General features: G+C 57.7%; 1 protein-coding gene across 10 annotated transcripts in view; it reads left to right on the top strand.

Annotated features, from left to right (window-relative positions):
• Positions 1-444: 444 nt before the first annotated feature.
• The window catches only part of KMT2D (lysine methyltransferase 2D), a 39,499-nt gene continuing 14,137 nt past the window's right edge, over positions 445-25,806 (top strand). Inside the window, exons 1-39 of one of the 10 annotated variants that reach the window (XM_049694647.1) lie at positions 445-1,580; positions 5,973-6,058; positions 6,319-6,445; positions 6,626-6,849; positions 6,964-7,073; positions 7,249-7,411; positions 7,750-7,915; positions 8,015-8,129; positions 8,276-8,433; positions 8,641-8,786; positions 8,925-10,301; positions 10,394-11,502; positions 11,976-12,089; positions 12,439-12,549; positions 13,084-13,188; positions 13,934-14,115; positions 14,264-14,428; positions 14,524-14,633; positions 14,732-14,779; positions 15,446-15,667; positions 15,897-16,016; positions 16,107-16,220; positions 16,441-16,571; positions 16,656-16,803; positions 17,003-17,068; positions 17,247-17,357; positions 17,523-17,696; positions 17,801-17,885; positions 18,116-18,357; positions 18,456-18,529; positions 18,739-18,789; positions 18,920-20,731; positions 20,840-21,019; positions 21,098-21,234; positions 21,467-23,334; positions 24,865-24,988; positions 25,135-25,219; positions 25,329-25,395; positions 25,496-25,728. In XM_049694647.1, the coding sequence (XP_049550604.1) occupies positions 6,010-6,058; positions 6,319-6,445; positions 6,626-6,849; positions 6,964-7,073; positions 7,249-7,411; positions 7,750-7,915; positions 8,015-8,129; positions 8,276-8,433; positions 8,641-8,786; positions 8,925-10,301; positions 10,394-11,502; positions 11,976-12,089; positions 12,439-12,549; positions 13,084-13,188; positions 13,934-14,115; positions 14,264-14,428; positions 14,524-14,633; positions 14,732-14,779; positions 15,446-15,667; positions 15,897-16,016; positions 16,107-16,220; positions 16,441-16,571; positions 16,656-16,803; positions 17,003-17,068; positions 17,247-17,357; positions 17,523-17,696; positions 17,801-17,885; positions 18,116-18,357; positions 18,456-18,529; positions 18,739-18,789; positions 18,920-20,731; positions 20,840-21,019; positions 21,098-21,234; positions 21,467-23,334; positions 24,865-24,988; positions 25,135-25,219; positions 25,329-25,395; positions 25,496-25,728 (10,623 nt within the window). In that variant the 5' untranslated portion in view covers positions 445-1,580; positions 5,973-6,009. The remainder of the gene's footprint in view (positions 1,581-5,972; positions 6,059-6,318; positions 6,446-6,625; positions 6,850-6,963; positions 7,074-7,248; positions 7,412-7,749; positions 7,916-8,014; positions 8,130-8,275; positions 8,434-8,640; positions 8,787-8,924; positions 10,302-10,393; positions 11,503-11,975; positions 12,090-12,438; positions 12,550-13,083; positions 13,189-13,933; positions 14,116-14,263; positions 14,429-14,523; positions 14,634-14,731; positions 14,780-15,445; positions 15,668-15,896; positions 16,017-16,106; positions 16,221-16,440; positions 16,572-16,655; positions 16,804-17,002; positions 17,069-17,246; positions 17,358-17,522; positions 17,697-17,800; positions 17,886-18,115; positions 18,358-18,455; positions 18,530-18,738; positions 18,790-18,919; positions 20,732-20,839; positions 21,020-21,097; positions 21,235-21,466; positions 23,335-24,864; positions 24,989-25,134; positions 25,220-25,328; positions 25,396-25,495; positions 25,729-25,806) is intronic. The other 9 variants (XM_049694641.1, XM_033436393.2, XM_049694643.1 and 6 more) reach the window with 9 other exon arrangements.

Below are 25,806 nucleotides of genomic sequence, written 5' to 3'. Positions count from 1 at the left end.
ACCCACCCTTTGCAGCGCCAGGCGCCGTGCCTCACTTTCTCCATTTGCGGACTCCAGTTCCCAGGATGCAGAGCAGCGGCCAACCTCCTGGCTCTTCTTCCATCCCCCTCCCGGGAAAGATTGCTCCTGGTCAAGGCAAGGGGCAGCTGGAGTTTCAGGGGCCGATAACTCCAGGGAAACGGAATTAGAAAGTGCACGGAGTCCTAGTTCTACTAGCCGGGCGGTAAAGGAGGCAGTTCTAGGGCCGGGGCGAAGAGGAAGGGGGCTTCTTTCCCACGTGTCTGCACAGCGGCTGGCCCGGTGCAGTCGGGGTTAACCCGTGGCGGAGGGATCCCTTAGCGTGTGCGTAGAACTGCAGAGTCACAGCCTTTCCTCCGAGAGGGCCGGATCCCTCCGCCGCTCCGCTCCAACACAAAATAGGGCCGCGTCTTCTCCTTTCTCCCCCTTCTGGAGTGGGGTTCACCAGGCAAAAGGGCCACCCGGATCTCGCGCCGGAGGCTTCCTGAATCTCCACGACCATTGCCGAGATCTCGGGCCAGGAAATAGCCCCTTCGCAGGAACCACCCTACCGGCCGAACAGGAGGCGGAGGGGGGGGAGGCGGAGCGGCGCCGCGCTGCACTACTTTCCTCTCCGGTTGCAAATGGCTGCCTCGTTCCCCACTTTCCGCTCAGTTTCCTGACCCCCCGGCGCCGGGAGCCGGGGTTGGGCCATGCACCTCTAGGCCCCCCGCGATCGCAGCCAGCCGGGGGTCGAGGGGGTGCCGCCGATCAGAGCCGGCCAGGCCGGGGGCGGGGCAGCTCCCGAGGCCAGAGGGGAAGGGAGGCGAGCGCAGGGCCCGGAGCGGCCGGAGGGGAGCGGGCAGAGGGCTCGCACCGCCCGCCCCTTCCTCTTCCTCGCCCACCTACCCTCCTCCCTTCCCCGGGGGGAGCAGAAGGTGGGGGGCTCGAAGCCGCCGAGGGCGAGCGCTCGGGGTCGAGGAGCCCGGCGCTGGGGTGTGTGTCAGGTTCAGCTCCGCGGCCCCGCCGGCTCCGTGTCGCCGTAGCTCGCGCGGCCCCGGGGCGCCGGCCCGAGCGGGGAGAGGGGCTCGGCGCTCCTGCGAGGGTCTCACGTTCCATCCGGGCCCGGCGCGGGGCGGCGCGGCATTCCTTCCGGGCTGCTGGGGAGGCGCCTCGACGTTCCATCTGGAGAGCCTCGACGTTCCGCCCGAGCCCGGTGCGGGCGGCCGGGGCGCTGGCCCAGCCCTAGGACTGAGAGGCCGCCCGGCGACGCGGATGCGGATCCTGCTCGCCCAAGATCAAAGCCACCGGTGCTCTCTTTGTGTCCGCTCGGGATTCGCCGCCCAGGGGCTGTCCATGGAAACCTAAACTGCTGGAACCCGAGGCAGAGAACCCTTCTTTGGCTTCTTGCTTTTTTGGGGCGGGGGAGGGTGGCCACTCCGACCTGGATTTACCGTTCTTGGCCCCCCTAAGCCCCCCCGTGCGGGGGGCGGCTGTGATCGCTCTGGCGGTTGGAGGTCGGGGAGCGGCCCGGGCTCTGGCCATGTTCTCGGATGAGGATTTCTGGATCGCCCTGTGAAGAGGTGAGTGAAGTCCGCCCGGCCAGGGCCCAGAAAGGGTTGGACTGGGGGCATAGCCAGATGGACTGTCTTGGCCGGAGCTGGCCTGTAGGTTGGAGAAAGGGGTGCCAGAGCTGAAGAGGGTTCCTTTGGCAGGGTCTGTCAAGGGAACCCGAGCCAGTCGCCAGAGCACAACCGAGGCCTGGTGTCCTGGGGTGTGCCTCTTTAAAGACTGGGGGGTTCAGGGAACCACGGGAGTTTGGGAACCTGGCCAGAAAGCCTCTCTGCCTGTTTATTTTTGTGTTGGGGGGAGCTCTACCAAACTAGGACCCAAGCCCTGATGCCAGCACCAATCCCAGTCAGCTGCTTCTCCTTCAGGGTTCCTTGTGGGCCTTGGGAATAGAACAACTTGGGAGCGGCGGTAGGGTGGCACTGCCAGGTCCGATTTACTGCCAGGTTGGACTTTAAGGTTGCTCTTGCCCATCCGGGCACTCAGAGCAGTCTTTGGGAGACTCAGGGAGCCCTAGATCCTTCACTGGGCCTTATTTCACTGTGCAACGAGGAGAGTGTGTGGAAACTGACCATTGTGATGAAGGGGTGGCTGGGGCAAGAAGGAGGCGGGGCTGGGGGCAGCTGTGGCCTTGCTGTTCAACTTTCAACTACCCCTGCCTGGCAGAGTGACCCTAGCGAGGCCTAGTGCTGTCTTAGCCTGCTTTGCCTCCCCTCCTCTCCGGATGGACATAATCTCTAGGGGATTATAGAGGAGGCCGTTGAGATTTGCTCCCTGCGAATGTGGGCTGCAAAAAAATGGCTTTTGTCTCCCGCTTTCTCTGGGCCTGGTGTGGAGAGCTGGTTGCCCATAAGTCCCTGGCCGGTCTTGCAGGCCCCTCCCAGACCTCTCCAACCTTTTTAAATCAGGGAATGTTAACTGGTCCTCTGATCCTGTCCCAACTCTGCAGAATAGGGGGGCCTATATCTCTTTGGAGGAGAAGTGACCTGAGCAGAGCTGTGTCTGCTGAAGCCAATGTTTTCAGCCCTGGCAGGAGGTGTTGGGGAGAAGTGGTGTGTATGTGACTGCACGAAGGGTGCAGCGTGAGCCTCATGCCTCTGACCCTGGGCTGGGACAGCCCCTCTCACAGCTGTCATGCTGCCCAGCAGGGATTTGGCTGGTGTATTTTGCTCCCTCACTCTACTCCCTCCACCATATGAGGGCTAGACCTCTTTGAGCCTGGTCTTGGAAAGGAGAAAATACGGATTTGCCCTTGAAAGATTTCTGGGTGGTAATCCTGAGGTGAGAGGTGGCACAGGGGTGCCGGAATGAGGCTAGCTGTCGCCCATGCTGTCTGCCCTTGCCTCCTGTGGAGGGCCTCTCCTGTTGTCTGTCCCTGAAGAACTTCCTTAGGAGATACCTCTCCTTATTAGCTGTGGCTGACCCTAGGATGACCCAGGGGGCAGTCCGGAGGGTCTACAGGGCCACTGTTGCCATTTGGATTCTTCCCTGGAGGGCCAACCCAAAATGGGGGTGGGGAGAGGTGTGGTTTGAGTCTCAGGCTGGGAACCAGGAAGTCCTGAGTCCTAGAGAAGAGCTGTTCACTCAAGGGCCTGCTTCAGCCTTTCACCTCTCCAAGCCTCCATTTCCCCTTTGGCTGGGAAAATGGAGTTAAAGCTCTTGGTCTGGGATGGAGGCAGGGAGGAAAGTGGGTTGAGATGAATCCCTGCTTTTTTCCTTGCTGTTCTGGGCCTCTTTGGCCTAGGATTAAGGGGACCCACCATGGTTTTACTCCCTAGATCTGTATTTCTCTGGGATCCCTAGTTCCCCTGAGGAAGCCTGGCCAGGCGTTACCCCAGTGTAGATCCAGGGAAAAAACCCTTGGTGTGGATGTGTGGTTTCTGGCTGTGAATGATGGGACAGGGGAACCTATGGTCTTTATTTGTTTAGATCTGTTTAAGGAGGGGCCTGACAACTGCTACTCAGCATTGGGGTGCAGGCGCTAGACTGCAGGGTAGTGAAATAGGGCTTCTTGGAAGTGCCTCTAGATTCTTTTTCCTCAGCTTGGAGGACACTCAACCCTTTGCTTGTCTCTCATCTTCCATGGTGCCATGAATGAGGCTGCCGCTTTGGAGGATGTTGGTACTGATTCCCAAGGCTAGACGAAGGTGGTTTCTGTAGCTCCCCGAGCAGTGCCAGCATTACCAGCTTGAGAGGGCTGCGCTTGGGGGAGGGCGGAGGAATTTGTCCCTCTGGCCTTGTGTGAGGCAGTCCTCCTCCCACCCACTGCACTATCACTGTTGCTTTTCATTTCTTGATGTTTGTGACTCCTTTAGCCTTAACTTTGAGAGCACAACAGTTGGAAGATCTTGGCGGCATTTAGTGGTAAGGTACAGCAAAAGTTGCACACATTTAGGAAACTTTGAAGCCTTCCGGGTGTGGTCAGGCCTTGGATAACTGAATAGGAAGAGGAGCCTGGCTGGTGCCCTGACCTCCAACCCCTAATTCACATAGGAGGCTTCTAGGCGGCCCCTTGAAGTTCCAGAGCAGCTTTTCTGTGGGCTGGCTAGATGACCACCCTGCTTTCCTTTCAGGTGTGATTGTGTGGGTGGCAGCTTTTCTGTGGGCTGGCTAGATGACCACCCTGCTTTCCTTTCAGGTGTGATTGTGTGGGTGTGATTGTGTGGGTGATTGTGTGGGATGCTATTGTCCTGGGAACTCTTAGACAGGAGGTGGGAAGTGGGAAAGGGCACTGGATCCTCTCTTTACCTCTTTGGTAAAGAGGTGATCTGGGAATAGAGGTAACAGGTATCAGGTGATATTTCACTTTCCCAATCTAGTAGAATCTAATAGTGTGAGGGGAAAAAAGTAAAGTAAAATTTCCCTTCCTGTGACATGTTACATGAGGCCCACTGCCAGTGTCTGGAAATGGAGTGTTAGCTCAGGGAAAGAGGACTGATAATGTGGTTCTTAGGTAATTGATTTATGGATCCTGGGCACCTTTGAGGGTTCCCCACTGTCTCATCTGCCCCAGTCACTCAACCCCCAGTGGCTGACTGGGGTATTTGGTTTGGGAAGAGAGGCTTGTCCTTACTAAGGTTGGTGTGGTTCTTCTGGTTAAACAAGAGGAGTGGAGAAGGTGAGAGATACAGTTCTCAAACTTTTATTTAGAGTTTTGTTTTAGGGATTCCCCTCTACCTTCTGTAGGAAAACTATACTCTGTTTCTCTGCTTAAGCCCCTACCCTTCCCACTAAGAGCTGTTTATACCTGTCCTTTTCTCCCTTCTTCTATAGGACCTCTTTCCTCTTCCTCAGCTCTGTAATTCTTATTCTTTACTTCTCTCTTTTTGGTACTGTGTTTAGTTTTATCTGAGGTTTAGGAAAATATACCCAAAGGTGTGGGTCTTGACCTTCTTAGGTATAACTTTAACGTGTTTCATTTGGCTCTGGGATAGGCAGGCATATCTTAGAAGAGGGGACCGTTACCCGCCACCCCCATAGTGTGTGTCGAAACCCTGCTTGACGGAAGAGGAAGGAAGCTACTTTGCTCTGTCCTGCCCCGTTTAGAACAGCTCCAAGTGGTGGTGTGCTTCCTGAGACTACAACTCCCAGCATGCCTAGCCTCAGGCCTGGCTACACATGCTCAGTAACTCTTAAGGCCCACTTCTGTTAACTACTAGGGACATCTGAGGAGGAAGGGCTGTTGGTGTTGCTAAGGGCAACGACCTCAGGCCTTCAGGCTGGATGAGATCCTGAGCTCAGTCATGGCAAGGGCCAGGGGGGTGGGCCTGGGTTGGATTTAGATGGGCAGTGGTGGAAATTGGGGAGTTTCTTCTGTTGTGATTGGGATGTTCTGGTTGAAACCAGTGGAGATGGGGGAGATCCATTCAGAGATAGGCTTTAGTTCCAGTAATGTGTTCTACGTCCTGCGAGACCCCAGGGAGAGGGACTTCGGCTGGACTCAGACTTCTTGTTATGACTGCCCCTGGGTTGGCACTGAAAGGCCTCTAGGATGGTAGCTGACTTAAGACCTGAGGAAAAAGTCCAAGGGATAGGGCCCACCAGAAGCCAAGAACTCAGTCATGAGGCAAAGAGTGATACTGGATGTAGATTGTATGTGCTTCTAGTTGGATGCTGTTGTCCTGGGAACTCTTAGACAGGAGGTGGGAAGTGGGAAAGGGGACTGGATCCTCTCAGAATTCAGAGTAGGAGAAGATGGTATGTGTTTATCTGGGGAGGAGGTAGGCAGTGGGACAACGGTTGGGGAGAGGGACTTTCCTTGTCATTAGTGCAGGAATTTGTAGGTATGGCTTTGCTCTGATTTCTGTAGGGTCTAGATAACATTAGATGCCTTCTCCCTAGGATTTGGGGGAAAGTGTTTAGTGGGAAGACTTACTAGACAAATAGATATCTCTTGGGTCTGACAGGTCTCCCCGAGAGGGCCCTGCCCAGTCGGAGAGAGGGATGGACAGCCCGAAGCCGCCTGGTGAGGATAAAGATTCAGAACCAGCAGGTGAGTAGGGCGCATTCTGGGTTTGCCTGGCAGCTTTCTGTTCTACCCAGACAATCTTAGATTTCTGGTCCTAGCACAAGGACAGGAGCTAAGTCCATCTAATAGACAGGTAATTGAAGGACTTTGTTCTTTGGGACAAAAGTTGAAATGCCATCACTGTTATCCACCAAGGGTTTTGGATAATCTCATGGGTCTGATGAGTGGACTCGTGCTAAATAGAGGATAATGGCTGATGCACACTTCTCTGTCTGTTCATTCAGCTGATGGACCTGCAGCCTCCGAGGAGTCAGGTGCCACTGAGCCAGACCTTCCCAAACCACATGTGGGGGAGGGCTCTGTGCCCAGTTCTGGGGGTCCCAGGCTTCAGGAGCCTCCCCAGGACTGCAGGTAACTAGTTTGGGGAAATGAGGATGTAAGGACATACGAGGATTTGATTTGAGAGTCTGGGGCTTTCAAGGTGGAAAATTTAGGAAAATGAGCGGGAAGCATAGGTGTGCAAGTCATGGGGTTGTTTAGGGGTACCTGTGGGCAGGGGCCAGCGTGGTGCTGATGCTTGTGTGTTCACAGTGGGGGTCCAATGCGGCGTTGTGCTCTCTGTAACTGCGGGGAGCCCAGTCTACATGGGCAGCGGGAGCTACGGCGCTTTGAGTTGCCATTTGACTGGCCCCGGTGTTCAGTGGTGTCCCCTGGGGGGAACCCAGGGCCCAGTGAGGCAGCGCTGCTCAGTGAGGACCTATCACAGATTGGTTTCCCTGAGGGCCTGACACCTGCCCACCTAGGAGAACCTGGAGGTAAGTGGAGGGAAGTGGGGTAGCTGACTTGGGCAGGAAACAGGGAAGGGGCTGAGTGGCCCTGAAGCAGTGATGACGTTCTTGTTAACTCTTTCCCCCTTTCCCCCTATGAAGGGTCCTGCTGGGCTCACCACTGGTGTGCTGCGTGGTCGGCAGGCGTGTGGGGGCAGGAGGGCCCAGAACTATGTGGTGTGGACAAGGCCATCTTCTCAGGGATCTCACAGGTGGGGCCGGGCCAGGGGATTGCGTAGGCCCAGGGCAGGGTGGGCAGGGCTGGTGGGCTTCCGAGAGTCAGGGTGGAATGAGAAGGGCAGGGGGCATACTGGGACAGAGGCAGTGCCTGACATGTTGCTCTGGAGAGAGCTGGCTAGCACTAAGGCTTTGTCTCCACCCTGGCAGCGCTGTTCCCACTGCACCAGACTCGGTGCCTCCATCCCTTGCCGCTCGCCTGGATGTCCACGCCTTTACCACTTCCCCTGTGCAACTGCCAGCGGTTCCTTCTTATCCATGAAAACACTGCAGTTGCTATGCCCGGAGCACAGTGAGGGGGCCACACATCTGGGTGAGAAGTCCTGCCCTTTGGACGGAGGGCAGATGAGGGTCCAAGGGTGCTGGGGGCTCCGTACCCTGCAGAGCACTCAGAAGTCTACAGTTACATACTGTCCGTCTGCCCCACTAAAATACGTGTGGCCTTTGTGAGTGCAGGGGCTTTGCCTGTCTCGTTTAGCATGGTGTCTGCAGTGCCTAGAGCAGTGCCTGGCATATATTAGGCAGACACTTAGTAACTTTTTGTTATTCGTTCATTCTGTGTCTGTGGAATGCCTGTTATGTAGACAGCACCGTGCCGAGTCCCGTAAGGAATCCATAGGTGACCCGTGTCCTCTGTCCCTTCCACTGCAGAGGAGGCTCGCTGTGCCGTATGTGAGGGGCCAGGGGAATTGTGTGACTTGTTCTTCTGTACCAGCTGTGGGCATCACTATCACGGGGCCTGCCTGGACACTGCTCTGACTGCCCGCAAGCGTGCTGGCTGGCAGTGCCCTGAATGCAAAGTGTGCCAAGCTTGCAGGTAAGAGTGGGAGGGCAGGAGAGAACCTTAGGCGGGGCACAGGTTAAGGTTGAGAATGAGGGCAAGGAGGACCCTGTTATGTGCCCTGTGCCCCTGCAGGAAGCCTGGGAATGACTCTAAGATGTTGGTCTGTGAGACGTGTGACAAAGGATTCCATACCTTCTGCCTGGAACCGCCTATGGAGGAGCTGCCCGCTCACTCCTGGAAGTGCAAGGCGAGTGCCCCCTGATCCTCCTGCCTTACTCTCCCTAAGTCTGCCTCCTACAGCACCCCGAGTTTCTCTGTTGTGACGAGTCCCGTGTTCTCCTCCAGTCTCTGGCTGTCTGACAAGTGCCCGTTTTGCCCGTTCCCTTCCCCTAGGCATGCCGGGTATGCCGGGCCTGTGGGACAGGCTCAGCAGAGCTGAACCCCAACTCTGAGTGGTTTGAGAACTACTCACTCTGTCACCGCTGTCACAAAACCCAGGGAGGACAGCCTGTCAGTTCTGTTGCTGAGCAGCACCCCCCGGTCTGTAGCAGGTAAGTGGTGTGGACTGGCAGAGATCAGGCTGGGGGATCGGAAGGGCTGAGATTGGCAGGGCTCGTGTTAAAGCAAGCTGACGTTGAGAGGAGGGCCCTCAGGTGGGCAGTGCAATCCATAGCATTCGTGCCTCGCCCCAGTGTGCTCTCGTGAGGAGCCGATAGCTGATGAGAGCCATGGGGCCTGCTCCCCTGTACCCTCTGCAGATTCTCACCCCCAGAGCCTGGCGATACCCCCACTGATGAGCCCGATGCTCTGTACGTTGCATGCCAAGGGCAGCCAAAGGGTGGGCACGTGACCTCTATGCAACCCAAGGAACCGGGGCCCCTGCAATGTGAAGCCAAACCACTAGGTGAGTAGGGTTTGAGGGTCCCTGAAAGTAATCCCCTTCTATCGTGTGGCGAGGGACAGTTTCTGCTTTGCCCCAGACCCTGTACTTTCTGTGGAGTGCAGCTGAACTAGGTAGGAACATAGTGTGTTATGTCTGCAGGTAGAGAAGGGGCCCAACTTGAGCCCCAGTTGGAGGCCTCCCTAAATGAGGAGATGCCACTGCTGCCCCCACCTGAGGAGTCGCCCCTGTCCCCACCACCTGAGGAATCACCCACATCCCCGCCGCCTGAGGCATCGCGCCTGTCCCCACCGCCTGAGGACTCACCCCTCTCTCCACCGCCTGAGGAGTCTCCTCTGTCTCCCCCACCTGAGGCATCACCTTTTTCTCCCCTGGAGGAGTCACCCTTCTCTCCCCCAGAGGAGTCCCCCCCGTCTCCCCTGCTTGAGACACCCTTATCCCCACCGCCTGAAGCATCACCTCTGTCACCACCATTTGAGGAGTCTCCCCTGTCCCCCCCTCCGGAGGAACTGCCTACCTCCCCACCACCCGAAGCGTCGCGCCTGTTCCCACCACCTGAGGAGTCACCCATGTCCCCTCCACCTGAAGAGTCACCCATGTCTCCACCACCTGAGGCATCTTGTCTGTTCCCACCATTTGAAGAATCGCCCCTGTCCCCTCCACCAGAGGAGTCTCCTCTCTCCCCACCACCTGAGGCATCACGCCTGTCGCCACCACCTGAGGACTCACCCATGTCCCCGCCACCTGAAGACTCGCCTATGTCCCCCCCGCCTGAGGTATCACGCCTGTCTCCCCTGCCTGAGGTGTCACGCCTGTCCCCACCACCCGAGGAATCTCCTCTGTCCCCACCACCTGAGGAGTCTCCCACATCCCCGCCACCTGAGGCTTCACGCCTGTCCCCACCGCCTGAGGACTCACCTGCTTCCCCGCCACCGGAGGACTTGCTTATGTCCCTACCCCTGGAGGAGTCACCCCTATCGCCACTGCCTGAGGAACTGCGACTCTGCCCCCGGCCCGGGGAGCCGCGCCCGTCCCCTGCGCCCGAGGAGTCGCATCTGTCCCCTGCGCCCCAGGAGCCGCGCCCGTCCCCTGCGTCCGAGGAGCCGCGTCTGTCCCCTGCGCCCCAGGAGCTGCGCCCATCCCCTGCGTCCGAGGAGCCGCGTCTGTCCCCTGCACCTGAGGAGCTGCATCTGTCCTCCCAGCCTGAGGAGCCGCGCCTGTCCCCTCGCCCTGAGGAGCTGTGCCTGTCCCCCGCACCCGAGGAGCCGCAGTTGTCCCCAGTGCCCGAGGAGCCGCGCCTGTCCCCTCGACCTGAAGAGCCCCCTGAGGAGCCAGGCCTATGCCCTGCACCTGAGGAATTGCCCTCGTTCCTCCCACCTGGGGAGCCACCCTTACCCCCTTTGCTTGGAGAGCCGGCCCTGTCTGAGCCTGGGGAGCCACCTCTGTCCCCTCTGCCTGAGGAGCTGCCGTTGTCCCCATCTGGGGAGCCATCTTTGTCACCTCAGCTGATGCCACCAGGTACGGGGATGTTAACCCTCTGACTCTGGGACAGTCTTAACTCTTTATGGCGCATCTAATCTAAGAGCCTCTCTTTTCTTCTTTCTCTCCAGATCCTCTTCCTCCTCCGCTCTCACCCATTATCACAGCTGTGGCCCCGCCGGCCCTGTCTCCTTTGGGAGAGTTAGAGTACCCCTTTGGTGCCAAAGGGGACAGTGACCCTGAGTCGCCATTGGCTGCCCCCATCCTAGAGACACCTATCAGCCCTCCACCAGAAGCTAACTGCACTGACCCTGAGCCTGTACCCCCTATGATCCTTCCCCCATCTCCAGGCTCCCCGGTAGGACCGGCCTCTCCCATGCTGATGGAGCCCCTTGCCCCTCGTTGTTCCCCACTCCTCCAGCATTCCCTGCCTCCCCCAAACTCCCCTCCTTCCCAGTGCTCTCCCCCTGCTCTGCCACTGTCTGTTCCTTCCCCACTGAGTCCCATGCAGAAGGCAGTGCAGGTCTCAGATGAGGCTGAGCCACATGAGATGGAGACTGAGAAAGCCCCAGAACCTGAGTGCCCAGCCTTGGAACCCAGCCCTACTAGTCCTCTCCCCTCTCCCATGGGGAACCTTTCCTGCCCTGCACCCAGCCCTGCCCCAGCCCTGGATGACTTCTCTGGCCTGGGGGAAGATACAGCCCCTCTGGATGGGACTGACACTCCTGGATCACATCCAGAGGCCGGACAGACCCCCGGCAGTTTGGCTAGTGAACTTAAGGGTTCCCCTGTGCTCCTGGACCCCGAGGAGCTGGCCCCTGTGACCCCTATGGAGGTCTATGGCCCAGAATGCAAGCAGGCAGGGCAGGGCTCGCCCTGCGAAGAGCAAGAGGAGCCACGTGCACCAGTGGCCCCCACCCCACCTACTCTCATCAAATCTGACATCGTTAATGAGATCTCCAATCTGAGCCAGGGCGATGCCAGTGCCAGTTTTCCTGGCTCAGAGCCCCTGCTGGGCTCTCCCGACCCCGAGGGGGGTGGCTCCTTGTCCATGGAGCTGGGGGCATCTACAGACGTTAGTCCAGCCCGAGATGAGGGCTCCCTGCGACTTTGTACGGATTCGCTGCCAGAGACTGATGACTCGCTGTTGTGTGATGCTGGGACAGCTATCGGAGGAGGCAAAGCGGAGGGGGACAAGGGGAGGCGGCGCAGCTCCCCCGCTCGTTCCCGCATTAAGCAGGTAAGGGGCTGTCCAGCCACTGGATGTGCTTGGTGTCATGCCACTGTCAGAGGTGTAGTCCTGTGTCACTGATACCTTCCTGCCTGGCTTATTGAATCCTGGACTGTCAGAGATCCTTGAGCCCACCTTCTTATTTTATCAAGGAGAATGCTGATACACAGGGCACGCGACTTGCCCAGGTTCATGGTAACTCAGCCATAGAATCAGGACTAGAAACTCGGGTCTCTCAGGCCAGTATTGTTTCTCGTGGTACCACGTTGACCACTCTTCTTGGAAGACGTGGAGTGGTTTGGACCAGAGTTACCTACCTGTTGCTATCTGAGAGCTTGGCTTTTTCCCTGGCCCTGACTGGGACTTTTGGGCCTTGTTACCTGCCATACTCTGTCCCTTCGTCTCTTCTCTTCCCTCCAAGCCTGTGGATGCAGCATATTAGCCCTCGACTTTTCCTGTAATCATCCCCTTTCCTCACTCAGGGTCGCAGCAGTAGTTTCCCAGGAAGACGCCGGCCACGTGGAGGAGCACACGGAGGACGCGGGAGAGGACGGGCCCGGCTAAAATCAACTACTTCTTCCATTGAGACTCTGGTAGTAAGGAGAGGCCTCCCATCCCCCAAACATGCTTCAGCTGGCCCCTTCAAGATTAAACACCCTTTAAATCTTGCCAGTCCCCTGCACGCTCACCTGCCTGCCTGCTAGCCTAGGGCCCGTCCAGCTATGTCTGTGCTCCTTCTGTGCTCTTGGCCCCCAGGCTTCTCTGAAATCTGATGTTGGGCTGAGGCCCAGTGTGGGAGCTGGGGTGTTCTTCTGCTTCTTAGTCCTGGCTCCTGGCTTTCATCTGAGCCAGGGGTTTATGCCGCCTTGCCCCAACACCAAAGAGGAAGCAGCTTAGCTGGGGCGGATTTAGCTGCCTCACTTTCCACAACTCTCTGCCTATAAGGTTGCTGATATCGATAGCTCTCCCAGCAAGGAGGAAGAAGATGATGATGATGACACCATGCAAAATACTGTGGTTCTCTTCTCCAACACAGACAAGTTTGTCCTAATGCAGGTACCATACTTGACTTTTGTAGTCCCATCTTCAGCAGTGAGACCTGGCAGCCTGAACAGTTGGATATGTGTGTTTCGGTGGGAGGGTAAATGGGGAGAACCAGGGACCTACTCCTGGCATTCCAGAGAATGAGCTTGACACTGAGCTAGCAGCTAGGAATGTAGCAGTGAAAAAGGCAGAAATGGTTTCTGCCCTGTTGAAGCTTAGAGTCTAGGGAACACGAGTAATCTCGAAGCTGTAGAATTTTGTCGCATGTATTACTGTCTCATCCTGACCAGTCTTTACCCAGCTTATCTTTCACTTCTCCTTAGCGTTACCCATGTCAGGCTGTATCATTTCAAATTACCTGATCAGATGGGCAAGGCATGCTAGGAAGGGACGGGGTCTCGTGATGGCTCACTGTGTCCTAGTGCTGGGGATAGGCTTCTGGTTCTTTGACTCCCTCTTCTCAGATTAGTGGTGTAGTCAGTTACTGGGACTGAGTGGTATTGAGGATGTGAGGTTGGACATTTGGGTTTCTGTGTGTTTCCCCAGGACATGTGTGTGGTATGTGGCAGCTTTGGCCGGGGGGCAGAGGGCCACCTTCTTGCCTGTTCCCAGTGCTCTCAGTGCTATCACCCTTACTGTGTCAACAGCAAGGTGAGTTCAGGGCCCAAGAGGTCTGGCCTGAGGGATGGGGTCGTTACTGCTTATCCTAGTTCCCTGTCCTGGCCACTCTACTTAAAGTGGCCATTGGTCATGGAAGTTGTTCATCAGTTTCCAGTGGTTGTCAAATTCATCTTGGGAAAAAATACTTTGGAAACCGTAGTGGTCTTTACGAGTTTCTTTGTGGTAGACCATGACTTGCTGGTATAATTCAGTCCATCATATAAACTGTGAGAACTTTACTAGTAGAAAACATGATATGGTCTGGATATAAAATGTAAAATCAGAATCAAACACATGTCCACAAAGAGAAAGCAGTGTTTTTGACTCAAGTATGATCAGTCATTTTGGGGTTTTCACTAATGTTAATTTAGAATTTGTCCACTGCTAACACTCACTAACTTGCAGCAATAGCAGGTTCTACATGTTCAAGAAAAACTGGGGGAAATACAACCTAATTCTATCCACAGTCTTTTTGGAGACTTCGCTAGTGAAAGACCCTAATGAGGCAGTGGCCGGGTGAGGCTGTTCTCTGATCAGCAGAGACCCCTGGAAGCCTAAGTTTAAGATCCACTATTTTTGGGGTGAGGGTGCTCTGTGTAGCTTCCCTGTGCTCAAATGGAGGTCTGGCCTGGGTACTGGGGTCCTCCAGCCTCACCTGTGTAAGTCCCCCCCTCCCCTGAGAGGTCTGCCCTGCCCTCCGCATCACCTCCTGAGGAATTGCCATCTTCTGCACCAGATCACCAAGGTGATGCTGCTGAAGGGCTGGCGTTGCGTGGAGTGCATCGTGTGTGAGGTATGCGGCCAGGCCTCAGACCCCTCCCGCCTGCTGCTCTGTGATGACTGTGACATTAGCTACCACACGTACTGCCTGGACCCGCCACTGCTCACCGTGCCCAAGGGTGGCTGGAAGTGCAAGTGGTAAGGAGACTGGGAGCTTCAGAGGGGCCTGAAGTGTTTGAGTGGGTGTGGTGTTGACTACATGGCAGAGGCGGGGTTTAGAAGGCCGGGCGGCTTTGGGTGCTTGGGTAGGTTAGGTGCTGAGGGTCTGTCTTTCTGCCCCCACCAGGTGTGTGTCCTGTATGCAGTGTGGGGCCGCCTCCCCTGGCTTCCACTGTGAATGGCAGAATAGTTACACGCACTGCGGGCCCTGCGCCAGCCTGGTGACCTGCCCAATCTGTCATGCCCCGTATGTGGAAGAGGACCTCCTGATCCAGTGCCGTCACTGTGAACGGTGAGGGTGCCCCTTTCTCCTCATGTAAGCCCCCTCTTCCCTGTTCTCAGCCTGGCGTTGTCTCAGTTTATCCCCTCCTGTCTCCCTTCTCCCAGGTGGATGCATGCTGGTTGCGAGAGCCTCTTCACAGAGGATGACGTGGAGCAGGCGGCCGATGAGGGCTTTGACTGTGTCTCTTGCCAGCCTTACGTGGTAAAGCCTGCTGGTGAGTACCAGGGGCGGGGGAGGGGGGAGGAGGGGTCGGGCAGGGGTGCCTTGCTTTGGGACAGGGCCTCTAGCTGCCTTGCTTTGTCCTCTCCACAGTGCCTGTTGCGCCTCCAGAGCTGGTGCCTATGAAGGTGAAAGAGCCGGGTGAGTCACAGAAATTCTGAATGCCAAAGCCAGAGGAGACCTTAGGCACTTAGTCCAGCTCCAGCCCCCCAACTTTACCTCGTTATTTTTCGGAGAAGGAAACTAAGACCCAGGGGGGTTGAGTGGCCTGCCCAAGGTCACTCCATAGGTCAGTGGTGAAGTTATGACGAGAACCAAGGCATCCAGTTTCCCAGACAGAGTTCCTTCCACCAGGCAACGCGGCCTTTGTACGGCTAGAATCTCACCTCCAGAGAGCACGGAACACAGCTTTCTCCTTAATGAAGGAGCTGGGGCTCTCCCACCTCCATCGTGATGTGGGCACTGCTCCTGGCATCTGGGGCACTGTGAGCTGGCATTCGGCAAGGAGGGGCCCTCCTGGCCTCAGACACCTGGAGAATATATTGGGTGAACTGAGGGTGAATCTTGAGCAAAGTCCGGCTTCAGCAGGAGCGGTCTCTCTGATCCCCCTGGTTACCTGAGGGAGCGCCCGGGCCTCAGCTGGCGCCCGCTGGTGGTCTCTCCTCTCCAGCCCTCAGACCCCAGTCTGGACTTCAGTCTGTCTCTCTCTCGCTGCTTTTGTCCCAGCTAGGGACTTAGGCCGAAACTTGGAGTTCTGCGCTCCTTGGGGCCTCCATCAGGGGTCACACGCTCTTCCCCCTTGTGCAGAGCCCCAGTACTTCCGCTTCGAGGGTGTGTGGCTGACAGAAACTGGCATGGCTGTGCTGCGTAACCTGACCATGTCGCCCCTGCACAAGCGGCGCCAGCGGCGAGGACGGCTTGGCCTCCCAGGCGAGGCAGGGCTGGAGGGTCCTGAGCCTTCTGATGCCCTTGGCCCTGATGACAAGAAGGATGGAGACCTGGACACTGATGAGCTGCTCAAGGGTGAAGGTCAGGCTGGGGAGTCTCAGGGAGTGCCAAAGTAATGGGAGCATGCCTGTGAGAGTTGAATGTTGGGTAGGAGCTGCATTATCACTCCCAGTCACCCTCAAGGCACTGTTGGTCTTGCCCAGATGGCTCTGTGGCAGGGCACTCAGCTCTGTTCTTAGGTGGCAGGATGACAGGGTTAAAAGGGTCCATGCCTCTGACCTGCTTCCATCTCGTCTGTCCCCGTACACAGGTGGTGTGGAACACATGGAATGCGAAATTAAACTAGAGGGCCCCGTCAGCCCTGATGGAGAGCCTGGCAAAGAGGAGACCGAGGAAAGCAAAAAACGCAAACGCAAACCCTATCGGCCTGGTGAGGCCCTGCGATGCAGAGGTGGGGGTGGTGAGGGGCAGCTCACCAGGTCCCCAGCGGCTTCTCAGCCTCAGCTCTGTCTCCTTATAGGCATCGGTGGTTTCATGGTGCGACAGCGGAAATCCCACACACGTGTGAAAAAGGGGCCTGCTGCACAGGCGGAGGTGTTGAGTGGGGATGGGCAGCCCGACGAGGGTGAGACGGGTGAGGGCTCCAGTGGGGCCTGGGAGAAGGTGGGGATCACAGGACCTGTGGGACACTGCCAGGGAGGCCTGGGGCAGGGGAGTTCACTCAGAGGGCCAGGGGAGTAGTGGGCCCACTACTGGCGCTGGGGAGAGAGTAGGCAGAAAGCGTCCCCAGGCCAAGTTGGGAGCAGCATGCCCGCTGTCTCCAGAGAGGCAGACACCTCCCATTCGGTCCCCAGTGTTGCCTGCCGACCTGCCTGCAGAGGGCTCTGTGGACCAGAGCTTAGCTGATGGGGATGAGAAGAAGAAGCAGCAGCGGCGAGGGCGCAAGAAGAGCAAACTAGAGGACATGTTCCCTGCTTATCTGCAGGTGGGTCTTAGGCTCCGAGGGGCAAGGGCAGTGTCGGTCCTGCAGGGCATGAAGAAGCCTGTTTCTCCCTGACTCCTCCCACAGGAAGCCTTCTTTGGGAAGGAGCTGCTGGACCTGAGCCGGAAGGCCCTTTTTGCAGTTGGGGTGGGCCGGCCAAGCTTTGGACTAGGAACCCCAAAAGCCAAGGGGGATGGAGGCTCAGATAGGAAGGAGCTCCCGACCTCACAGAAAGGTCAGTCGTGTGGGGGTAAGGTGGTCTGAAGGGGTCCAATTTCGCTCTGTGCTTAGAAGCTGGTAAGAGATTTTAGTGGGAAATGGGCTGGTCTCCAGGAGTTGAGGGTGGGCCAAGGGCCCTGGCCTTGGAGCTGGGGTCCTATTCGGGGCATCACATGTAGGGCATCTCTGATTGGAATGGCGACTGTTGCTCATAGGAGATGATGGTCCCGATGTTGCAGATGAAGAATCCCGTGGTCCTGAGGGCAAGGCTGACACATCAGGTGAGGGCTGCTGGGAGGACTGTGTGCCATCTTGGTTTTGCTTATGTCAGTCTGTTCTGCCGCTGAGCACTATCAGGGATGGAGGCTGGAAAGTGTTCCATGCCTTCTGCGGTTCAGGGTGGCCAGTGTGGTACCTCCATACTGGCCGTGGCTGATGGGTTTCTCCTGGCAATTGCAGGACCTGAGGATGGCGGCGTAAAGGCATCCCCAGTGCCTAGTGACCCTGAGAAGCCAGGCACCCCGGGGGAAGGGATGCTTAGCTCTGACTTAGACAGGATTCCCACAGAAGGTGAGGCTGTGACCCACACTCCTTGCCTATAAGGGTCCTCTGTGGGAGAAGGAGAGCATCCTACCTGTGAGACTCTCATCTCTACAGCTTCTCTAGTGGGGAGTCGTGGGCACCTTCCCTGGCCGTGACCATTTGTAGCCCTGTGGTGTCCCTTCAACTCCCCAGTCTTCCTCAGCAGCATCCTTCATCGATCCCTCACAGAACTGCCCAAGATGGAATCCAAGGACCTGCAGCAGCTTTTCAAGGATGTTCTGGGTTCTGAGCGAGAGCAACATCTGGGTTGTGGAACCCCTGGCCTCGACGGCAGCCGTACACCGCTACAGAGGCCCTTTCTTCAAGGTGATCTGGATAGGAGTGGTTTGAAAACTGGGTGGGCAGGTGTGGCCAAGCCTGCCTCCAGGATGGGCCACTTACTCCTTTCGCTGATCCTGTCCCTCTTGTAGGTGGACTCCCTTTGGGCAATCTCCCCTCCAGCAGCCCAATGGACTCCTACCCGGGCCTTTGCCAGTCCCCATTCCTGGATTCTAGGTTGGTATTTATGCTTAACCCCCGTGGGCAGTCTCTTCCTTCCAACTGGGGCCATGCCAAGGGAGGGAACCTTGGACTCTTGGGTGCTGCTGTAGCAACACCTCCCTCTGCTCCTTTGTTAGTGACTGTCCTCTGTTGGGGCAGGGCAGTGGCCTGGGGACTCTGGGCAGTTTGTCTGGGGTGGGACTTGGCGTCCCTGCCCTCTGTGACTCTCCGCCCCTGCGCCCCAGGGAGCGCGGGGGCTTCTTTAGCCCGGAGCCCGGTGAGCCAGACAGCCCCTGGACAGGCTCGGGGGGCACCACGCCCTCCACCCCGACCACGCCCACCACAGAGGGTGAGGGCGACGGGCTCTCCTACAACCAGCGGAGTCTTCAGCGCTGGGAGAAGGACGAGGAGTTGGGCCAGCTCTCTACCATCTCACCTGTGCTCTATGCCAACATTAACTTTCCCAATCTCAAGCAAGATTACCCAGGTACCCGTGGGATGAGGGCAAGGGAGAGAACCTGTAACATGGCACGTGCAGGGGGTCACCTGCCAGGTCTCCTCTAACACATTCTGTCTGCCCTCCAGACTGGTCTAGCCGCTGCAAACAAATCATGAAGCTCTGGAGAAAAGTTCCAGCTGCTGATAAAGCCCCCTACCTGGTGAGACAGAGGGAGCCTGGGTCAGCGTGGGAACTGAGGGTGTGGGGTGACTTTGGGAAGGTCGCCTCAGTTCTTTCCATTCCCCACTCCCAAAGCAGCTGGGCCAGTAGGGATCAGCTTCTGGGTAGGCAGTGTGAGTGACATTGCGAGGGCTGGGGGCTCAGCGTGAGATTGCGTCCTAGCCTAAGGTTGTGTCCTCTATTCCTCAGCAAAAGGCCAAAGATAACCGGGCAGCTCACCGCATCAACAAGGTGCAAAAGGTGAGTGGGGGCCAGGCTGGGCCGTGCCGTCCAAGGCCTGTAGTGGGGCGGGCTCTCTAAGGGTAGGGGGGACGTAGGGCCTGCCTACAGCAGCCTGACTGACTGCTCTGTGCCTGGTCTCCCCCTGTAGCAGGCTGAGAGCCAGATCAACAAGCAGACCAAGGTGGGCGACATGGCCCGTAAGACTGACCGACCGGCCCTACATCTCCGCATTCCCCCCCAGCCAGGGGCACTGGGCAGCCCGCCTCCTGCTGCTGCCCCCACCATTTTCATTGGCAGCCCCACTCCCCCCGCCGGCTTGTCTACCTCTGCGGATGGGTTTCTGAAGCCGCCGGCGGGCACGGTGCCCGGCCCCGACTCGCCCGGTGAGCTCTTCCTCAAGCTCCCACCCCAGGTGCCCGCCCAAGTGCCTTCGCAGGACCCCTTTGGACTGGCCCCCGCCTACGCTCTGGAGCCCCGCTTCCCCACGGCACCACCCACCTATCCTCCCTATCCTAGTCCGACCGGGGCCCCCGCGCAGCCCGCGACGCTGGGCGCCTCATCTCGTCCTGGGACCGGCCAGCCAGGGGAGTTCCACACCACCCCACCTGGCACCCCCCGACACCAGCCCTCCACACCTGACCCCTTCCTCAAACCCCGCTGCCCCTCACTGGACAACCTGGCTGTGCCTGAGAGCCCAGGGGTAGGGGGAGGCAAGGCTTCTGAGCCTCTGCTGTCGCCCCTGCCTTTCGTGGAGTCTCGGAAGGCCCTAGAGGTGAAGAAGGAAGAGCTTGGGGCATCGTCTCCCAGCTATGGGCCCCCAAACCTGGGCTTTGTTGACTCACCCTCCTCAGGCCCCCATCTGGGTGGCCTGGAGTTAAAGGCACCCGATGTCTTCAAAGCCCCCCTGACCCCTCGGGCATCTCAGGTAGAGCCCCAGAGCCCAGGCTTGGGCCTAAGGCCCCAGGAGCCGCCCCCTGCCCAGGCTTTGGCCCCTTCTCCTCCCAGCCACTCGGACATCTTTCGCCCTGGCCCCTACCCTGACCCCTATGCCCAACCCCCGTTGACCCCTCGGCCCCCACCCCCACCCCCTGAGAGCTGCTGTGCCCTGCCTCCTCGCTCACTGCCCTCTGACCCTTTCTCCCGAGTGCCCGCCAGTCCCCAGTCCCAGTCCAGCTCCCAGTCCCCGTTGACACCCCGTCCTCTGTCTGCTGAGGCTTTCTGCCCATCCCCTGTTACCCCTCGCTTCCAGTCCCCTGACCCTTATTCCCGCCCACCCTCACGCCCTCAGTCCCGGGACCCGTTTGCCCCACTGCATAAGCCGCCCCGCCCCCAGCCCCCTGAAGTTGCCTTCAAGGCTGGGCCTCTAGCCCACACTCCGTTGGGGGCTGGGGGTTTCCCAGCAGCCCTGCCCTCAGGGCCGGCAGTTGAGCTCCATGCCAAGGTCCCAAGTGTGCAGCCCCCCAATTTTGCCCGGTCCCCTGGGACTGGTGCATTTGTAGGCACCCCTTCTCCCATGCGTTTCACTTTCCCTCAGGCAGTAGGGGAGCCTTCGCTAAAGCCCCCTGTCCCTCAGCCTGGTCTCCCTCCACCCCATGGGATCAACAGCCATTTTGGGCCCGGCCCTACCTTGGGCAAGCCTCAAAGCACAAACTACACAGTAGCCACAGGGAACTTCCACCCATCGGGCAGCCCTCTGGGACCCAGCAGTGGGTCCACAGGAGAGGGCTATGGGCTGTCCCCACTACGCCCCCCATCAGTCCTTCCACCACCCGCACCCGATGGATCCCTCCCCTACCTGTCCCATGGAGCCTCACAGCGGGCAGGCATCACCTCTCCAGTTGAGAAGCGAGAAGACCCAGGGGCTGGGATGGGCAGCTCTTTGGCGGCACCTGAACTTCCAGGTACCCAGGACCCAGGCATGTCCAGCCTCAGTCAGACCGAGCTGGAGAAGCAGCGACAGGTGAGTCGACATCCTGGACCTGAGCACCCTCCACGTCTCCTCTGTTTCTGTGCCAGCCCTTTGGTTTGAGTAGAATGGACTCACCCCTCTTCTCTGTTCCCTGCGCAGCGCCAACGACTACGGGAGCTGCTGATTCGGCAGCAGATCCAGCGCAACACCCTTCGGCAGGAGAAGGAAACCGCGGCAGCTGCCGGAGCAGTGGGGCCCCCGGGCAGCTGGGGTGCTGAGCCTAGTAGCCCTGCCTTTGAGCAGCTGGGTCGAGGCCAGACCCCCTTTGCCGGCACCCAGGTAGGTAGAGTGGCAAGGGGTAGTGGATCCAAGATGCTGAAGGTGGCCCCCACCTTCATCTACCCTCATCTCTCCTAGGACAAGAGCAGCCTTGTGGGGCTGCCCCCAAGCAAGCTGGGTGGCCCCATCCTGGGGCCAGGGGCTTTCCCCAGTGATGACCGACTCTCCCGGCCACCTCCACCAGCCACCCCTTCCTCTATGGATGTGAACAGCCGGTGAGGCTCCAGGGGGTGCCCTGGGGGAAAATCAAGGGAACATATTGTACCTCCATTGTGTGCTGCCTCTGATTTTCCCGTCTCTCTAATCCTTCTTCAGCATCACTTAACTTCGCTTCCCCATTCCTTCCCCCTCACTGCATTAACTCCATCCTTCCTTCCTTAGGGCAGCCCGTGTTCTAGCTCTTTTTCATCCTGCTTCTGTCTCACTGGCTACTGCATATTCTTCCAGGCAATTGGTGGGAGGCTCCCAAGCCTTCTATCAGCGAGCACCGTATCCTGGGTCCCTGCCCTTGCAGCAGCAGCAGCAGCAGCAGCAGCAACTGTGGCAGCAGCAGCAACAACAGGCAACAGCAGCAACTTCCATGCGACTTGCCATGTCGACACGCTTTCCGTCAACTCCTGGGCCTGAACTTGGCCGCCAAGCCATAGGTTCCCCCTTGGCGGGAATTCCCACCCGCCTGCCTGGCCCTGGTGAGCCAGTGCCTGGTCCGGCTGGTCCTGCCCAGTTCATTGAGTTGCGGCACAATGTACAGAAAGGACTCGGACCGGGGGTGCCTCCGTTTCCTGGTCAGGGCCCCCCTCAGAGACCCCGTTTTTTCCCTGTAACTGAGGATTCTCACCGACTGGCCCCTGAAGGGCTTCGTGGCCTAGCAGTGTCAGGCCTTCCTCCTCAGAAACCCTCAGCCCCGCCGGCCCCTGAACTGAACAACGGCCTCCATCCAACGCCCCATACCAAGGGTCCCAACGCGCCTGCTGGCTTGGAGCTAGTCAGCCGGCCCCCCTCAGGCGCTGAGCTTGGCCGCCCTCCTCTGGCCCTGGAAGCGGGGAAGTTACCCTGTGAGGATCCTGAGTTGGATGACGACTTTGATGCCCACAAGGCCCTGGAGGATGATGAGGAGCTTGCTCACCTGGGCCTGGGTGTGGACGTGGCCAAGGGAGATGATGAGCTGGGCACCCTGGAAAACCTGGAGACCAATGATCCCCACCTGGACGACCTGCTCAACGGGGATGAGTTTGACCTGTTGGCCTACACTGACCCTGAGCTGGACACCGGGGACAAGAAGGACATCTTCAATGAGCATCTGAGGCTGGTGGAGTCGGCCAATGAAAAGGCTGAGCGGGAGGCTCTGTTGCGGGGGGTGGAGCCAGGACCCTTGGGCCCTGAGGAGCGCCCTCCCCCCGCTGCTGATGCCTCTGAGCCCCGTCTGGCGTCAGTGCTCCCCGAGGTGAAGCCCAAGTTGGAGGAGGGTGGGCGCCACCCTTCCCCTTGCCAGTTTACCATTACCACCCCCAAGGTAGAGCCATCTCCAGCCACCACTTCCCTAGGCCTGGGGCTGAAGCCAGGACAGAGTGTGGTGGGCAGCCGGGACACTCGAATGGGCACAGGACCTTTTTCCAGTAGTGGGCACCCAGCTGAGAAGGTCCCCTTTGGGACCACAGGAGGACCACCAGCTCACCTGCTGACCCCCAGCCCACTGAGTGGCCCAGGAGGGTCCTCCCTGCTGGAGAAGTTTGAGCTAGAGAGTGGGGCCCTGACCTTGCCCGGTGGACATGCATCTGGGGATGAGCTGGACAAGATGGAGAGCTCACTGGTAGCCAGTGAGTTGCCCCTGCTCATCGAGGACCTGTTGGAACATGAGAAGAAGGAGCTGCAGAAGAAGCAGCAGCTCTCAGCACAGCTGCAGCCTGCCCAGCAGCAGCAGCAACAGCAGCATTCCCTACTGTCCACCCCGGGCCCTGCCCAGGCTGTGTCTTTGCCACATGAGGGCTCTTCTCCCAGTTTGGCTGGCGCCCAGCAGCAGCTTGCCCTGGGACTTGGAGGTTCCCGACAGCCGGGCTTGGCCCAGCCACTGATGCCCACCCAGCCACCAGCTCACGCCCTCCAGCAGCGCCTGGCCCCATCCATGACCATGGTGTCCAACCAAGGGCATATGCTAAGTGGGCAGCATGGGGGACAGGCAGGCTTGGTGCCCCAGCAGAGCCCACAGCCAGTGCTGGCACAGAAGCCCATGGGTAGTATGCCACCTTCCATGTGCATGAAACCGCAGCAGCTGGCGATGCAGCAGCAGCTGGCTAACAGCTTCTTCCCGGATACAGGTAACCTCATCTGGGGGCGCTGGCTTATCGCCGTTACCACTAAATGCTCACTGAGGCTGCAGACCCAAGATCCTCCCTAGTTAAAGGGGATGGGACACAAAGAGCTTTGGCCAAATCCCATACGAGTGGTGTAAGCAGAAGCACTGTAGCTTTTAAGGGAGAATAGTGCCCGGCGCACAGCAGGCATTCAGATGTGGAATGAATGAATGGAACAGACACATGACGTCTGATTAGCAAAGGCTTTGTAGCTGGGGTGAGACCCAAAGATTAGGACTTGGAGAGGAGTGGTGCAAGAAAAAGCAACCGGGTTGGTGAAAAGACTTAGTGAGACTTAGCAGCAGGAAAGCCGATGGGGTATATTTGGAGACAACGAGTGGAGACAATGGTTAGCCTGGAGCCGGCTTTGCGGAGGGAAGTGAGGGGGCGCTACCGTAGCTATGGAGAGGTAAGAAGAGGGCCCAGATTGAAGAAGACCTCAAATTACAATAGCATCTATTGAATAATGGTGGTTTGCCATGCCAAACACTGTGCTGAGCGCTTTACATTCATTGTGTAATTTAATCATCACAACAAACACGTTAAGTAGGTACTATTATTACCTTGGAGTGTAGAAAAGGAAACTGAGGCAGAGAGGTTAAGTTAACTTGCCCAAGGTCACACAACTAACAGAACTGGAATTTGAACCCTGGCCCTCATATCCTCTTAACTGTTTTACTGCCTCAAAATAACCAGGAGAGGGGGTTGGGTTAGTCCTCTTAAAAGTAGGGGGTCAGGGGACTTCCCTGGCAGTCCAGTGGTTAAGACTGTGCTTCCAATACAGGGCGCGAGGGTTCGATCCCTGATTGGGGAACTAAGACCCCACATGCCGCGCGGCGGGGCCAAAAAAAGAAAAAAAAAGTAGGGAGTCAGTTAAGCTCTCTGAGCAGTGGAGAAATATATAATGTACAGAATTTCAGGAAGATTTAAGTTTTTGGTGGCTGCTGGTTTCTCTTTTCCTGCCCAGCATCCTGGACAGGCAGAAGAGTGGTCTGTAGGTGATGCGTGTTGTGCCCAAAACAGCTCTGGCGTTGGGCTTTGGCACAGTGCCCGCATCTTGGGTTCTTGGGCTGCGCTTAGTTGCCCTAAGAACACTACTTTTGAAGAATGCTTTCTAGGTCATAAAGTGTACTCGTATTCTGGTCACATTTGATCCTCTCAGTAGCTCTATGAGGTGAGCAGAATAAGGAATCATGATCTCTACAAAATAGAAGAGTAAACTGAGGCTCAAAGAGGTGAAATGACATTGATATATTGGCTCAACAGATATTTACTGAGTACTTTTTCCTAGCACTGTGCGCGTAAAAACGGAGCCACATGTTCTGTGAATAATAGAACTGAGTCACCTATGCTGCCGGGCTCCTAGTCCGGTGGTCTTTCCACCATGCCGTGCCGTTGTTCTGGTTGGCTTAGTGAGGTCAAGGTGTTGGAACAGCAGACATGGAATGGGGCATTGACCTCAGTGCCCAGCTCACTTGGCTCCTCCCTCTCCAGACCTGGACAAATTTGCTGCAGAAGATATCATTGATCCTATTGCAAAGGCCAAGATGGTTGCTTTGAAAGGCATCAAGAAGGTGATGGCTCAGGGCAGCATTGGAGTGGCACCTGGTATGAACAGGTAAGGCTTGCAGGGTGGGAGTGTTGGCCCTTCCTTTTTCCAGTCCTTCCCCTGTTCTTCCTGATCCTGCTTCCTTCTTGTCCCACCTCTTTGCCCTTCAACTTTCCCTATCACCGACACATCCTCTTTGCTTTGGCGGACTCCAGGCAGCAAGTGTCCCTGCTAGCCCAGAGACTCTCAGGGGGGCCCGGCAGTGACCTGCAGAACCACGTGGCAGCTGGGAGTGGCCAGGTAAATAAATGGTCAGGTGGGAGTGGGAGCTTGGGTCCTGTGCCATCAGGCCACCCTTCTTAGGGCCTGGTACAGAACAGTGACCCTTTAGCTGTCTCTCTCGTCACAGGAGCGGAGTGCCGGTGACCCCTCCCAGCCTCGTCCCAATCCACCCACTTTTGCCCAGGGAGTGATCAGTGAGTATGGGGCTGGGGAGGAGAGTGCAAGGAAGGGGCTTGGGGTATGTGGGGAAAGAGGGACTTGGATCACCTGACACCCGCCTGCTTCCTTTCCCAGATGAGGCTGACCAGCGGCAGTATGAGGAGTGGCTGTTCCATACCCAGCAGCTCCTACAGATGCAACTGAAGGTGCTAGAGGAGCAGATTGGGGTGCACCGCAAGTCCCGGAAAGCTCTGTGCGCCAAGCAGCGCACTGCCAAAAAGGCCGGCCGTGAGTTCCCAGAGGCTGATGCTGAGAAGCTCAAGCTGGTTACAGAACAACAGAGCAAGATCCAGAAACAGCTGGATCAGGTGGGGAAGGCAGACTTCGGCCTAGCAACCGGGAGCCTGGGAAGAGGGGTGGCATGGGTGGGCAGGCTCCAGGCTGAC

This window comes from Orcinus orca, chromosome 11 (assembly GCF_937001465.1).
Source record: "Orcinus orca chromosome 11, mOrcOrc1.1, whole genome shotgun sequence".
Taxonomy (NCBI): Eukaryota; Metazoa; Chordata; class Mammalia; order Artiodactyla; family Delphinidae; genus Orcinus; species Orcinus orca.
Note: the sequence above shows the minus strand (reverse complement) of the source record. Positions and strands in the feature narration are given on the sequence as shown.